The 16,796-nt window shown below is 39.1% G+C and overlaps 1 protein-coding gene across 3 annotated transcripts in view; it reads right to left on the bottom strand.

The window, feature by feature from the left end:
- The window catches only part of SPIRE1 (spire type actin nucleation factor 1), a 125,812-nt gene that overhangs the window by 38,995 nt on the left and 70,021 nt on the right, over positions 1–16,796 (bottom strand). For all 3 annotated transcript variants that reach the window (XM_086472628.1, XM_086472627.1, XM_086472629.1), the window contains exon 4: positions 6,986–7,111. In XM_086472628.1, coding sequence (XP_086328754.1) covers positions 6,986–7,111 — 126 coding nt within the window. The remainder of the gene's footprint in view (positions 1–6,985; positions 7,112–16,796) is intronic.

Genomic DNA, 16,796 nt, shown 5'->3' with positions numbered 1-16,796 from the left:
CTCATTCAGGAAATAAGGGTTCGATGTGTAGGAAGCGAGTGCTTCAATAGCTTTGGCTTTTTTAAAACCATTAGAGCGTTTGGCCATTTTTTTTTAAATGCATTTTATGACAAAATCAGTAATAAAAATACCAAACGTCTTCAATATCCTGCTGCACTATTAAAAGCAGGCAGTTGATTTGCTGCTGCTGTGTGTCCCACATTTGAGACGCACTCTCCTGTGCTTGGTGACAGATGGGAGTTTATATAAGACACTTGTCAGCACAGCGTCAAAAACTCGCTTCCACAAAATGCTCTCTAAAACGCAAGGTTTTAATGAAGATGGTATTCTTGGGAATCCAGATCTGGACTTTGCCTTTCACCAACTGCAGATCACAGTCTACTGCAGTTCCCGGTTTATATTCTTAATCAGGAACCATTTGTTCAGTGATGCAAGTAATTCTTATGCTGCTATCTGTGACACTAATAAAATATTCTTGTGCCTCTAGGCTCAGTATAAAAATATATAACCTGCATATAGGGTAAAACCTGCTTTTATATATTCAGCTATCCAACTTGGGTTTAAATTCCAAGGCTTGGCCAGCAGCATTATTCTTCTAGTTCTAGTTCTTTGAAAAGACCCAAACCCCATTTAATTCAAACATGGGAATAGGATTGGTTAAATCAGTCCCTGAAAACCTCTCGAGTGGATATCAAAGTTCTTCCTATACAGCAGTATGGGTCGATGCACTTGGGTCAGCTCTGGAAAAGGGCAACAGTCACCATGCTGCTCAACATAAACGTTTAAGAAGAGGCAAAAAACCCCCAAAGTAAGCGCGTGTAACACTTACTGAGTGACAGTGCCTGCATCACTTAAGAGAAAACCAAAGCAAAACAAAACAAAAACCCACAAAAATGTATCAGCAGCCTTTTCCCTTATTAAAGCTCCAAATTTGAGGGATCAAACAAATCATATTGGCACTGCAAACCTGACAACAACACAGTTGCAAAAGTGGAAGCCTGGAAGTATAGGCAAAAGTGAAGTTATGAGCAGAAAAGTTTGTGAATCAATTTCTTTCTCCAGCTGTGCTTTCTGAAAACCCAAGCAGCAGAGTATTTAACAGATTTTACAGTCACGAGGCCATTAAGAGTAACTTGGCTAATGACTGCATTTCCAAAACAAGTTAGCCATTAACATTGTTTAGGTACCTATTAGCTACCTCTATTATCATATTTTGTATAAATAATAAACCAGTATAGCCACGTTAAATGGAAAGTAACACTTTTTAAATTAACTGTTTTCCAATTGAGTCTTTGTATAGCATGAAACAAGGAAAAAAAGAAAGGAACAATTTCATTTCTACCCATGTACTTAATTAGAATTTATATGTTTACATCTTCATACAGATAAGATTGAAATATATCCAGGCAGACTGAAAGAACTATGTTTTTGCATCGGAAAGTACAGAAATGAAAGGCGACATGATTTAAAAGAACAGTAGGAAGATGACAGATTGGGAGCTTTATCTGTATTCTACCGAAAACTTAATTTTCAAGGCATACTGTGGATAATGAAATTATGGATGAGTTTTTGATGAGCATGGACTTTCACTGCAATCAAAGATGTAGGCAATTCTAAAAATATACAAAGTCTTAATTAGTTTGGAAGGAATATTAGTCTTGATGCTTTAGGGTGTACATCAATCTAAAAATTTTTGAGATACAAGGCAAACCTACTGCGGCAGATTAAGACACATCTGCCTCCTGGACATTTCTTGTATATCATGCCGGGCAGCATCACATGGTGTCTTTTAGCACCAGCTGTGCCAGTTGTGGAGTTCATCACCCACAGCCCGCTCACAAATGCTTACCTCTGCTACGGGCAGAGACAGCACCATTCACTAGTACCACTCACAGACTCAGAGCATGGCTGAGGTTGGAAGGGAGCTCTGGAGGTCAGCTGGTCCAGCTCCCCTGCTCAGGCAGGGACACCCACAGCCAGTTGCCCACGACCATGTCCAGGCAGCTTCTGAGTATCTCCAAGGATGGAGACTCCACAACCTCCCTGGGCAACCTGTGCCAGTGCTCGGTCACCCTCACAGTGGAAAAGCGTTTCCTGATGTTCAGAGGGAACCTCCTGTGTTTCAGTGTGTGCCCATTGCCCCTGGTCCTGTCACTGGGCACCACTGAAACGAGCCGGGCTCTGTCTTTTTTGCACCCTCCCTTCAGGTATTGACAGATGTTAATGAGATCCCCCTGAGCCTTCTCTTCTCCAGCCTGAACAGGACCCTGTGCCTCAGCCTCTCCTCATATGTGAGATAGACCAGTCCCTTCATCATCTTCGTGACTCTTTGTTGGATTCCCTCCAGTATGTCCATGTCTCTCTTGTACTGGGGAGCCCAGAACTGGACCCAGCACTCCAGCTGTGGCCTCACCAGTGCTGAGCAGAGGGGAAGGATCACTTCCCTCAACCTGCAGGCAGTATTTCTCCAAGGCAGCCCAAGTCACTATAAGGCTTCTTTGCGACAAGGGCAGATTGCTGGCTCACTAGGCTGTTACGCACACATGGAGCATTAACTCCAGTAGAAGGAAAGACTGGGCAGCAACAGGCAGCTGAAGGCGGCCTCGGGCAGGTATCCCCTCAATAAAGCAGGTTCATAATGGGATAGCAGACCAGGCAGATCCCCAGTCTGATCCAGAGCAGCAATTCCTACATTCCTATGCTTGCATAGTCTCTCACTGTCTCTCTCAGTCACACTTGAGTAATGTGGGCAATCTTTTCAGATACTCCACAGCAGGAATACTTGTTTTATCTCCTGGACATCAATTATTTACATCTACAATTCTGTCTATGGCTAGGTGTCAACAAAGGTGATCTCAATGACTTTTAGATGATACTGAAAAAGATTAATCTTTTCTTTTACATGAGGTCCATTTTTAGCAGATATTCAAACTATCCTCACCCTTGCCACACACACATGCATTTCCTCCACCTTGTTGACCATTTTTCTCCCTATAGGTAAAAAAAAAAAAAAAAAAAAAGAGAGATGCCCTTTTTGTGGAATTTTTCTATTTCAATTTTAAAAGCTCACTGCTTGAGATGAAAAACAAGCTGTAGTCCATTTTTGTCATCAGCTGCAAATGCTTAAACAGCAAGACACAGAGTTAGGAGGTCTTGGCCCATGAAAAGACCACTTCTGGATGGCAGCAGATGGTATCCAGGGTCGGTCTGCAGCAAGGGCACCTTTCACAGAGCCTGAGCAGCATACAGATGCTGCTTGAAAAACTTGCTAGAAAAACTTCACCTTGCAAAAAGATGCAAAGTTAGATTAGATTAGTTAACAATTTAACCCTTCCTTTGGAGTTACTGCTGCTGTTCCATAGAAGTACGTATTTTTACCACTGTTACTCTATTAATTTATTATTTTTTTAATACTGCAATAGTAGTATCTCACATTTCTCAGCTCTGGCTTGAGTCCTGTCCTGTGCATCCACTACATTAAACTTTTCATTCTCTTTAAGAACAAAAGTACCATCTCCCTGTCTGCAAGTTAGCTTTACTGCTGACCTTTCATACACAGGGAATCAAACTGGAAATAAAACCCACATGGCATCAAGTATGTGACAAAGTGCCTAAAACATTTCATTTGACATCCATTGAGATGACCCGAACAGCTCACTCATTGCTTCATCATTTCTGATTAACGCACTCACCCAAATGCATGCCAGTAAAACCCTTTCTGGAAGTACACTCCATCTCTTATGTGACAGGGATGTTCACATGACAGGCTGGAGGGCACATGACTGCTCAGTAGTCAGGCTAGTAATAAAACATACTACAGCCCTGTAGGCCTACCCCTCCTGCCTGCTGATCTATCCCTCATTCCATCCTGTAACTTTCAATATCCTGACAAGTTTTAGAGTGCCAAGTTGACAACAGCATCACAGCACTATTTTTTCTGCCTCTTTCACAGTTTATTTCCCTTCTAATCCTGACCAGGGCTGTAGCACAAGGTAGGTCAGTTTTGGTCCACTCTTAACAAGTGAATTTCTGTACATGAAAGTTCTCCCTCTTCCCCTGCAGTGAAGTTGGCTGTTTAAGTGCCTACTAAGCAAAACCCACGAACTTCATATACCTGGGAAACAGATACCCAGGATGCCATTCACCCAGTGGCCCTAGAAGGAATCTAAGGAATTTCAAAGTAATTTTTATGCATAGGAAAGTTATTTTAAGTAATTTTAGAGGATTTCCCCCTCTTTTTAGTGTTCTTAATTTGATTTTGATCTCACATCCACAACTGTGTCTAGGTCTGAGGGATTCTAAAGGAAGATCTCCAAATAAAGCTGTCAGGTTTTGAAATGAGCTAACAGTTTAAAATTGTTGGCATCTCTAGTGTCACAAACACAGTATTACGCAGTCTAAGTTGTTTTTAATTGGAGCTGATGTATGTAACTTGGGTGGTTTTCCTCAATGCAATCACCACAAATTCATAACAACAAAATGCCCTTACTTAAGTATTAAGTGTTTCCTTTATACCCAATACTCATACAACAATAATAAAAGGATAAGAAAAAGGAATTTATTGACTTGAATTGTATTTAACCATATTCCTCATGAATTAAGATTCTTCCATTTATTTGCAAGAGAGAAAAGCATATAAACAATACCACAGCTTTTACTGGCACAAACCTGATGTGATCATGTGATTCCTGCTTGCCTCATGTATAAACTGTAGAGGTCATTTTAAAATGGTGTAACAAGATTTACAGCATTCTACCTCATATTGTCTTCACACTTATTTTTTCCTTTGTACACTACATTATATTCAAAATTAAATACATACTAGATCTATAGTTGGATAAAAGCCATAAGCAAGGATCAAGTACACCGTAAACCCAAGTATTCAGATTCCAGAAGCTACTTGTAAGACAATTTTCACAATCACTTCTTGTATGCCTGCTAGGGGACTGATCCAGAGTAAAATGAAATCAGAAGATCAGAATTCTGGCCTTGGTGAGGAACAGCAATAGAAGACTTACTGATTTCAGTAGGCCCAAAATTCCATCTACAAGGATTACTTCCTTTGACCTAAATGTGCTTTGAATCAATCCCTAATAGCCTTTGAGAGGCAAATGGTTTCTTTCATTTGGGATTAACTCATAGTATGCTCTATGGTGTGATCAGATGTTGTTGGGTTTTTACATCCAATTACAAGGTGATTAAATAAATTCAAAACAACTCTCTGCTTCTTTAATAAATTTCAAAAAACATATTGTTAAGACTTAATTTTAAATGGTTCTAAACCACAGTATTTTACTTTGACATTGACAACAGAGGTGCTTTATTACAGCTTACTGTGGCCAAAATGTTCAAGAACTACTGGAAACATAACTCTTCTCTGAGGAGAAAGAACTCCAAAGGGTCTTATCTTTGAGCCTCAACATGGACTTTGCAATAGCTGTCAGTTGAGGTGTTTTTAGCACAGGTGCCTCAATTAGTATATCCAGTGATCAGAACAGTGAGGAGCAGTCAAAAGCCGGGATGCGAAATTAATGACGGCAAGGTTCTTCTCTCTGTATCAGGGACATGGGATGCAGATGAACTGTAACACAGCCACTTCAGAAAACAAGTGGCTCTTTAGTCATGCTGACACTGTCAAAATTATCCTTGTATGATACTGCTTCAGTTTAAAAATTGCTTTCTGTTTGAGTAGCAGTGGAGGAAAAGTGGAGGTCGAACTTGACCCTGTGCAACAGAAAAACATCTCTGAAGGATTCTCCCCCTTGGTCAGACACATCTCAACCAGGAAAGAAAGGCAGCACCAGTCCCTTATGCCTCTGACGGGTTTGCATCTTCCACCACCAGCGTGAAGATAAAAGCTCTCTTGTGCTGCTCTGAGCCTCATCTGACCCTTCAATGAGCTGATTCAGCTCATTAACCTGACAAGGAATGACTCCTTTTTTTTTTTTTTTGGTATTTGTTGTGTTTGTTTCCTAGAACCATAAGGAAAACACAGGGAGCACGTGCGGGCGTGGGTGGAACAGCTCTGCCTCCTTCAGCAGCAAAATTCTTAGATCAGCCTGTAACATCTTATCCTGCTTTTCAAAGGTACCGTAGATCTTGACTTACAAAAGAAAAGAAAATCCTCCAGGGATTTATTAAAAAGAAAATTTATGAAAGTGTTTTTACTTGACAAGTTGGCTTCAGTGAAGAAACCAGCTCTAGGAAGTATGTTTCCCTTCCTGCCCTTCTCCTCACCCACCAATTTTCAGTAACCACACCTGCACAAAAACAGTTGTTTTATGGAGCCATTCTGCAGGCTAGATCACTGAAACTGTCTTCATTAAAAATCATCCGCCCGCTCTCAAAGCTATTCTTCAGCCAGACCATGACATTGCAATGCTTCACAGTACGGCCTTTCAGTCAACATCAACAGCAAAGCAGGCAGTGACCATGAGCATCACGACCTACAGGCAGAAATTTTTCTTTCTTCAAGCTGGCTTTGCTGTGAAGCCCATGTGACAGACAAACAAGACAATCATACATCAAAGGAAAGGGAAGCTGCTGACTGGGGACAAAATATGAGCAAGAGGATTCTCAGATAACTCTCAGCCAAAGAAAAGGCATGAGAAGTTGCCAAGGAACAACAGGCAAAGCTCCAACGCTTCACACTATCCCTGAAATACCAGAGAAGTTCTTAGGCTCAAATGCATTGCATACATGCATGGAGGAATGGATGCATGTACGCAATGTGTAACCCTCCACAAAAACCTTCTGTTTTACTTCCAGATTAGCTGCAATTAATAACAATTTCTACAAGACATCTGTAAATGGTTACAGGCCAAAAGAAAAAAAACCCTCAGCTGTAGAACTACTCTCCCTGAACACTGCAGGTCATTTCCTCAAGCATTTGACGTTCACTACTGGCTGGGTACAGAAATGATTTTGTAAGCCTAATTCACACAGTAATAAGCTCAAAAGCAGAAAACCTTCTCAGACTGCTTACCTCTTTTGCACTTTTAATTTTGGCCAAGAAAGTGTACAGTTCCATTGTTTCAGCAAACAGAGCCCGACATACTGCTTGATAGTGGTTTGGTGCCTCTGATCGGGTTGGCAGGTGGGCAGCACACAGCTAGAGAGAAAAAACAGACAGCAATATCAAAACAATGCCCCATAGCTTTCATTAATGCTACAGAGCACAAGATAACATGAAAGCAAACGCAACAGAATATTTAGGGCAGAAAAATCATAGAATCATAGAATCATTCAGGTTGGAAAAGATCTTGAGATCACCAAGTCCAACCATCAACCCTACTGTACCAAGTACACCCCTAAACCCTATCTCCAAGCACCACATCTAAACGACCTTTAAACACATTAAGGGATGGTGACTCAACCAGCTCCCTGGGCAGCCTGTTCCAATGCCCGACAACCCCTTCAGTGTAAAAATTTTTCCTAATGTCTAGCCTAAACCTACCCTGGTGCAGCTTGAGTCCGTTCCCTCTTGTTCTATCATTAATTACCAAAAATCCATGAGACATTCAAGTTTAGGCAGAAATAGGGGTGTATTTTCCAAACTTTCTGCTACCATTTATTTTATGAGAAGAGTTCTATAAGGACAGTAAGGGGGACTGGTTGACCACATCCAGGAAAACTCTGAAAACCAAGACACGGCCTTTTCAATTAAAAAAAAAAAAAAAAAAAAAAAGAGATATGACATAATTGTGAAGGGGAAAATACAATCTCACAGTATTAAGCTTTGGGAAAACGTACTTAATTCAAACCAGCTTTCCTAAGAAGTGTCATTTAGCTTCCAATGAACATGGAAAAGAACTGTATTCCTATCAATTTATGAAAGGATGGAAGGTGAAGCAAGGAAAAATACGGTGTAATTGTCAAGCTGAAACTCTGAAAGCCTACTCAAATCACTAATAATCATGCACAATACTGTCAGTCCAGCATTGCTTTTGGAGTAAAACATGCAGCTCCCATTTCCAACATGAGAAGTTTCACTGAAACCAGCCTTTATATTTCAAACAGAGAACCTGAATAGTATGAGCATCATCCAGCTTCATGAACATGAACATCCAGCTTCTACTATTGCAGAACAGCTCAGCACTGATGCTAATAGTTGTAACAGTTTTTTCCCCTAAGTCAAATCCATCACCTGTAAGTATTCATCATGGAAATCTTGGCTGGAAATGGACAGAACAAAATATCATCTATAAATTGTTCCCTAAAGAGTTTTAAATCAAAAAACCACAAAGCTAAAACTAGAGCATCCATATCATATATCATAGTGGTGTATACAGTAAAATAAAACCAAACCTTAACCAAGGCCTTAAAATTGTTCTTGTTACTGTAGTTTCATGGTAGCTATTTATGATATATATATATAGCTATATTTCTAGCTATAGAGCTAAAACTAAGAAAAAGCCAAAACCTGAGGCAGTAGGTGGCTACACTCAGATCTCCAGAACTAAAGCTTGAGACAAAGGCTTCTTTAGGAGAAGAGCCTTTAATTAGCCTAGTGGCCTATTTGCCTAAATCTCTCCTATTATTACAGCAAATACTGTCGGTACAAGGGGCACAATGCATGTAAAGCTCGGGCTGCTTTTTCATATTGCTTTCAGTTTGATTTAAATCCACACTGCCACTAAAAGGTGTGGTCCCGTGACCTCCAGCTGTACACGTCCACCGGTGCCTTTATGCTGGCACCAGAGTTCGTGCCTTAACACAGAGAGGATTACTCACACGGACAAAAATTAACAACATGAAGGAAGTGGAGCAGGAGACGATTATTCTTCATGGCATGGACACACACGTAGCAGTGGAGGCAAAAAGGAGTAAGGGGAACACGCTGCCAGAGTGGGGAAAAGGAGGAAGGGCTGAACAATTGCTCTTGGTTGCAGTCAGATATAGATCGGCTCAATCTCACTAACAAGTTGCTGTCTAAAGCCATAGGCCCCTTTGCTATCTTTTATTTCTTCCAATTAGTATAACAATACAGAGTTCACTGGTCAGATTTGGTCAAGCACAATTTGGACTCCTCCAGAATATCCTATTCTTATTATTATACCCATATATATATGTATCTCTCCTTTTAGTCGTAAAAAAGATTATATATGTAAGAAAAATTTATGTGTGTGTATATTTTCCTTCCTTTCTATATACTTTCCTTACACATAGGGAGCGCAAGGCAGACATGTTCACAAAACTGCCCTTGATATCCTCCCTTTCAAATTTTACACTGCTTCATGATCACAGCCAAAATTTTCTTATACTCTTCAAATCTATTTCTGGATAATCAAAAGGACATAGCTGACAGAAAAAAACCCACTTCCTAATTTTTTTTCCTTTATTCCCCCAACCGTTTTTTTCTTTTCTCATTTTCTCCTTTTTTAACAAATCATATCATCTCCTTTCTAGGTAAAGGGAGAAAAACCTAAACAGATGCACCTCTAATGTGTGCTACAGTGATAACACATACCACAAAGATAAAGGCTATTACATATTTCCCTTGACTTGATGAAAAAGTCAGAACATTTAAAAGACTGAATTCTAAGTATGGTTTATTTGTGTTCCTTTCTCTCAAATAACTAATCATGTCTTTACCTGCCTTACTATGTTTTCAGTAAGCTATTTCTGGTTATTAATTACAGTACAGATAAAAAGGGTTCATTCTAAAATACACCTCTTACAGGAATAACAGTAACTATACGAATATAACAACAGCAACTTCTAAAAGGTCATAAAATGGTCCAAGTCTTTACAGCTGAGAATAAAATTTTATTATTATATAGATTGCATACAGGTTTTTAAGAACGCTTTTTTTCTTTATTTAGAAGCATGTTAATTACAAACAATTTGCATCAAATATTGAGAAAGTTAATGAAATGCAGCAGTGGCAAGTTCAAGCAGGGGATGGATATATAATCTTGATTCTATTCCTGAACACAAAGTAAAACAAAAAAAAAAAAATGAAACGCCTGCTGCTGAACCTAGTTAGAAAAGCAACCACATAACAAGTTAACCATTTGGTTTGTAAACGTTAGGCTGCAGATATTAAAAGAGGGCCAGCAGCTCCTATTAACTTTCACGTTCTGATAAATCAGTCTCCGAGTGATCTTGTATTATGTGAGGATGCATTACATACAAAAATCCCTTGTGGCAACATTAAGTCAAGTGACTTAGCATAAATTTTTGGACTGGGGAAGGTAAGCCTGAAGGAAAAGGAAAATGGAAATAGGACAGACTGAGGGTTTTTTCTCCCTTCATTGTACCATATTGCACTTGTATGCTGTTCAGAGAGCCTGAGAAGCTTTAACTTCTACATGAAGAAATACGGCAAAATCTAGGCAGGCAAGGTAATCAAGTATGAAATGTCACTTCTAGCCTGAGTTCAGGAGAGTTACCCACTTAAAAAAAAATAAAGATCACGTTTAATTTTGTGATAGTAGGGTTTGAAAAGCTACGTTACTGAAACACACCAAAAAAAATCACAGTCAGAATATTTTAATAATTGATATACGAAAGGACAGGCACCTAATGCACTCCTCCTCCTCCTCTTACCACATCATAGAGGCTGTGGTGCAAGAAGTATTGAGATCAGATCTGCAGTCTTTTCCAGCTATGCAGAATTCAACGAGGAAAGGAAGCCTCTGTGTGCTGCTTATTCTGACACTTGCCTTTCATCCCTCATGATAAAACTATCCTAAGGGGAATGAACGTGAATGGTGCCCACAGCTTAATACAAGGGCTTGTTGTTCTGTCTCCAAGAAGTCTCAAAAAGGATGGTTGCAAACAAATAATGTGGTCTTTGCAAACTGGTGAAATATCAAAAATATTATCAGCTACTGAAACATTAACTATTCCATCTGCAATCACTGTGAAGAGCTGGGATTTCTTTTTTTTTTTTCCCTAACTGAGCCTATCCAAACCCCAGCTTGACCCAAAGCATTCAGTCTTTGCTTAGATCACTAAGAAGATTAGAGCCCGTTTCCATCCGTATTCAGGGTTCACAGAAAAAAAAAGGCATTATGTAAATACCATAGCCTTGCCAGCTCCTCTATCCAAATTCATCCTCAATTGACTAGGAAACAGAGTGCACCAAGCCAAAGCAGTGTTAACAGAAATCATAATTTAACCATCCAAAGAGATCAAACAGCATTTCTTGCATATGTTTGAATTTATTCCATCAAGGGCTCCACGAAATTACAAAAACGACAACTGACTCGCCCACTAAAATTCAGGTAGGTTTTACAAACCCTTTTGGCTAGATACATACAGGAAGCTTCATTGAAACACCTGGCCTGCTGGAATTAAGATTTCAAAAGACAAAAAGTGTTTCCACCTGCAGTCATCTTGGGCAGAGGGCCTGCATGAATGTACCACAAAGAAGAAAAGGATTTCTTTTTCCCATGGGCCACAAAGACAAGCTATTGATATTATGCAAAACATACTACCAGGCTGCAAATGCCAGGCTTGTTAAATGTTTTGAAGGTCTTGGAGTATTAACATAGAATTAAAAGATGTTCTTTTTCTTAAGCGACAAGAAGAAATTACTTTAATCAACAGATCACTGAACATGCAACTGTAGGAGGTATCTGCATCGTCCTTTGCAGTATGGTACTGCAACAGGTTCAAAAAATAAAACTCAGCTTAAGATGCCTTCCCAAGTCAAGGTTATTTTCTGAAAGATTTTATCTCCGTGAAGATAAACTACATCTTGTGATTATGCTTTTTACAAAAATATATATCCTTTTATTCCTATGAATATGAACTTTAAGAAGCCATCTGCCTTACCAGAAAAATCTTACCAAGACAATACCTGTGTATTTTTAAAACTTAGATGACATTTTGCTTCACTTTATTATCCAGAACAATGTTAAGGGCTGGACTGTTCAGAGGATAAGAAGTGTTTTTACATGAGTTTGTAAGATGTTTCTGCCTGCTAGGACCACCCCTGTGCACAGTACATGGGACTCGGGCACAGTGCAAGTTTTGAGGCGGCTTTCACGACTCCTGGAGCCAGCTCGCCTGCTCCCTACCAGTTCACAGCTGCTCTCTCAAACATTCCAGGCATGAGATTTGCCCCTGGCTCCACCACTTGTACCTGCAGTGGGCCAAGGACTAGCTGATCCCTCTGGACTTTATGGGAATACTAGCCAGGTAAGACTGCAATAAGAAAAAAGGGATGGGAGCAGAGTTCGCTATTAATCCACAAAATAAATTCACAGAAAGGACAGAAAGTACTCACAGAAAGTTACTCTTCCCAGAAAGCTACCTGCAGAAGCTTTGTAACTTTTTTAATTGATACTTTAAATTATCATTTGCAAGTGCCATGGAATGTCTAATTGCTTGACATGTGCGCTCTTGATTAATTTTACACACCTCAAGGAAAAGGCAGGTTTTGTGGAAATCAAGATAAATGGCTAGTTCACTGGTGTCAAGCACATCTACCTCATTATTTAAGTGTTCTCCAGCAAGCTGGTAAGGCTTTCCCCTCACACTGGTATTTGTTGTTTTGATCATGTTTTTCATCCCTTTGAGATGGACAAGAGAAGAACTATGCAATTCTCTACCTGCACAAGTTCAGAATTTAATGGTTTCAGCAATCTGCCCCATAAAATGGCTTAACAAATCTTTCTTTACTGATTTTCCTTTCTAATATGAAAACTCATAGCAGCAGCAAAGCTATTGCATTTAGCAATAACAGGCACAATCTGATGAAATAGTGGCCTTGGTTGGTTCCCTCTTTCAGGATTGAAAAGAGAAAAAAAAATTGTAGCTGCTGAAATTAAAGCCAAAACTGCAAATGGGAATCAGATAATGCAAGGACTGAAAACAGTGCTTTGCATATGATCTTGATCCTTAAAGAAGTGTCCAGTTGTCTGTATCACACAATCTTTATCATCATTAACTACCCTCTGCTTTGCAAACTCTGAGGATTAAAGGCCTTGAGCATATTACTTATACATATGCTTAAATGTCAAATAGGAATGGACCAACAATGTTTGCAAATGCTCTCCTGAGTCAAAACTTAAGAGTCAGTGTGGAGGTAAAGTTGAAACACTCACGTGGGTAGACTGTGTTTGGGAAATACTGCAGTGCCATTTCATATGCTGAAGTTGTTTTTAGAAATACAAAGCAAAAGTTGAACAATTCAATGGTCAGAATGAAATGGGTGCACAGTAAAGGACTCTCCTCCACTACTTTCTTCTAAACAGAGTATATGTCCTGACACCGTTTCCTCCAGGTACTGATTGCCTTGAGGTGCTGAGCACTGTGATTCATCTTTCTTAAAATCTTACATTTCACAGCTATTTGAAGAGTCTTAACTACTTTTCCATGCTATTAGACTGAATTTAAGCAGTGATGAGAATCTTGATAAAATTTCGACAGCAACTGCAAGACTAACACCTTGCTCAACTGTCTCACTTACAAACTTGAACCTTTTCCAATGACACAAACAATTAAAGGTGAAGATGATTTGTATTCTGTTATATTTGTATGATACTATCTTCAGAGAAACAAGTCTTACAAATATTTAACACAATTATGAACACTTTTGAAAGCATTTAGAACTTACATGGGTGTTAAGAAATGAAAAGCAAACTACAGTATACGTTACTGACTACATTTCCATTTTTAAGCCAAATCCTGTATTTTTCAGGCTCAGTGAACCCTACTCTTACTCTTCATTAGCTTTCTAAGTACAGAATGAAGACCTTGACTACTGAAGTACACTTCAAAAAAAGGTCAACCAATGTTTTTGTGAGATGATGATATTTCCATTGGACACTTTTACATTAATTTTTCAATGACTGACTAATTTTATGTGGTAGTGCAGACTTCTTGAAAAAGCTGGATTTGCATAAATTCTCATTTCTTCTTGAAAGCTATTAAGCTATTTTGACCCCTTAAATACATTCCCCCCCCCCCCCCCCATACAGCTGTTTCTGTGACATGGGTCAGTGTATTGCTACACTGTCTTTACACAGTGGACTAACAACATCCTGCTTCTCAAAGAGGCTTGTTTCAAAAGAGCCAATTAAGTGAAAACCAATTCTGCATTCTCTCTTAGTTTCAGAGAAACTGTGCTCCGTTTTTTCTTAGCAGAATAATGGAGGAATTAATAATATAAATATGCAGTAATCTGAATTTGCTAGCTCTCGTTCTTTGACTATTCAGTGGAGCATCAATGGGATTATTCATGAGCAAGGGCGAAATCCTACAATTTATATTTTTCTCATTCTTTTACATGAAATGTCACCCCCTGCAACATTTAGCAAAACCACTAGTTAGCTTGTCAAAGCAACTGTTTTCTAAAGCTCTCTGCTTCACCACAAGGCAACAGCTCTGTGTATATTCAGCAGCTCTCATCTGTACCACTCACACATCTGCATTTCATGCAGGAGCAGAAGTGTGAAGGATGGGATGGAGGCATCTGGGTAAGAAAACTGGCTTCAGAAGCGGAGTAGAGGCATAGATGGGGAAACATGATAAAACTGGATAATTAAAGAAGGGGAGTGGCTGTACATATTCACAGGGCTACCTGTAGTTGTTTAGCTAACAGCCCATGAAGATGTGGAACCACCCTTTACATTATTAAATAACTTAGACCCGAACAACTGATAGCAGAGTTGCACACCCCTGTAATGTCATTTTATATGCTTGTCTGCCATGCTTCTCAGGCCCTCCTTAGGGCTGGAGAGTGCCTTCTTACTGGGACTACTACTTCTGTTCAGCAGAAAGGGAGAGGAGAGTTGGTTTTGTACCAGGATGCTTGGCATAAGCAGCAGAGAATGAGAGCAGGATAGATGCCCTTCTTTCTTCCCCTCTCCCCAAGTCTCCATTCAAGCATATAAAGCAGCCATTACACTTGGGGTACTGCTTGAAAAAAGAACAGACCACCACTGGAAAACCAGAAGAAAATAGTGACATTTTCAAACAGGATAAAAGAGAAAAGAATTTTATCAAAAGGTAACAGAAAATGGTAGGGAACGACTCTCAAATTGGAAACCAAATCTCACTGATACACATAAAAACGGAAAGGGAGAATAATGCAGAAGAGAGGTTGTTTCTCTATCAATTTTTCAATAATGGCCATCAATCACATTACTAAACAGTTCAGATATTTGCATACTTAATAAATGAGAGACAATATATTAATGTAAGGCAGTTTTATTCATGAGCCACTTAAAATCCAATTAAAATATATCAACTAAAATAATACCATGCATTTTCCTTGGCAGCAATATACAGTTCACATACAGAGCTTTAAAATGTATGTGTGTGGAAAGCTTGTTTGTTTTTATGTAAAGCTCTGAAATTTCTCTCAGTAAGCATAATAACTTACTTTAATGTTTTGTCCTGAAGCATGACTTTTTATTCCTATCCAAAAAAACAGATTTCCAGCTGCATAACCAAACAAGCTGCATTACTAAACATAACAAGCTTTTAAACTTCACTCTGAATGAATAAATCCAGCAACTTCTAACCAGTTTTGCTTTCATTAGATCTCAGTGTTTGGAAATCTATTCTATTCCTTCATATATACTGTATCCTTATTTGTACTACCTTTGTCAGGGAAATCAGGTCTGGAAACTCTTGATAGTATAAAAAAGGCCTACAGAAAAATTCTTTCTCTTCTTCTAGGCAAGTATGCTTAACATTTTTTTCTTAAAATTAATAGCCATTGACTCTACATTGCAATTGTTTTATCAAGCATACCAGTTACATAAATGTTAATCGGTATTAACAAAATTATTTAAACCACAATTTATTGATTACATTAATTGATTAAAAATAAAATACTGTAATTTTGATCCAAATGTATATCCTTGCTTATTCAAGCAGAATAGATATCCAATAAATTAGAAGTTAAAAGCTATTATTTTCTTTTCAATTCCCTCTGTTTCTAGTGGTGGCACCCTTTTTTTGTCCTTTTCTTCCATGCACACTCCATTCCTGGAAATTGTCTCCAGTATGGTAATTACTGGAAATTGAATTATCTAGAGCCAATGGCTTTGACATAAGCCACGTATACAGGTGGGATTAACCACCTGTAGGGAGTGCAGATGGTGTTTATACTGCCCTGACTGCTCAGAGACTCAAGGGAAAGGCAGCTTTACTGCTTCGCTTTGGCTCCACACATTTCTTGCCAATGGCAGCAACAGGAGTAAACCCACCACTCTGTCAAGCATTCAAGGCCACTTCGTATATCCCAAACTGCACTGAGTCTACACCATGGGGGCTGCAGTTGTGCTGGAGGGGCTCCATCACAGTAATTGCCTTGCAGTCCATGCTGGAGGTACCCTTTCACGCTGGTGACACTAGGAATTACCAACTGTATTTTGCCAACGGACATCTGAGGCAAATGCAGAGACTACTGAGCTGGTCAGGAATCTTTCTGGATAAAAAAAGAAATAAATTCTGGAACAAAGCCATAACTGACCAAATTACATAGGATGCTATGTAGGGTTTATTTCCATCACGTCCCTGCTTTGTTGGTCCATTTGCACTCCTATCCACTAAAAAGATTTCAGTCTCTGTACAAAAATCTAGAATGAACAACTGTAGTGAATTATTATGCATCTTGTAATAATCAGTGGTTTTCCTGAAATGTTAGGTCCTGAACTCATAGGAATACATATGAAATGTAATCTTCATTATTTCTAATTAAGAGATTGTGAAGATTCTAGTACAACCTAAAGGCTGACCTCTTGCTCCAATCTTAAAAACGTTAGTTTTACTTTAACATCATGACTTCTTGGAAGGGATAGGAATGAGCCCTTGCTTCTAAAAAGGATGAA

The sequence above is a fragment of the Leptosomus discolor genome, chromosome 13 (assembly GCF_034619465.1).
Source record: "Leptosomus discolor isolate bLepDis1 chromosome 13, bLepDis1.hap2, whole genome shotgun sequence".
In the NCBI taxonomy this organism is placed as follows: Eukaryota; Metazoa; Chordata; class Aves; order Leptosomiformes; family Leptosomidae; genus Leptosomus; species Leptosomus discolor.
This window is presented reverse-complemented; position numbering and strand designations above follow the sequence as displayed.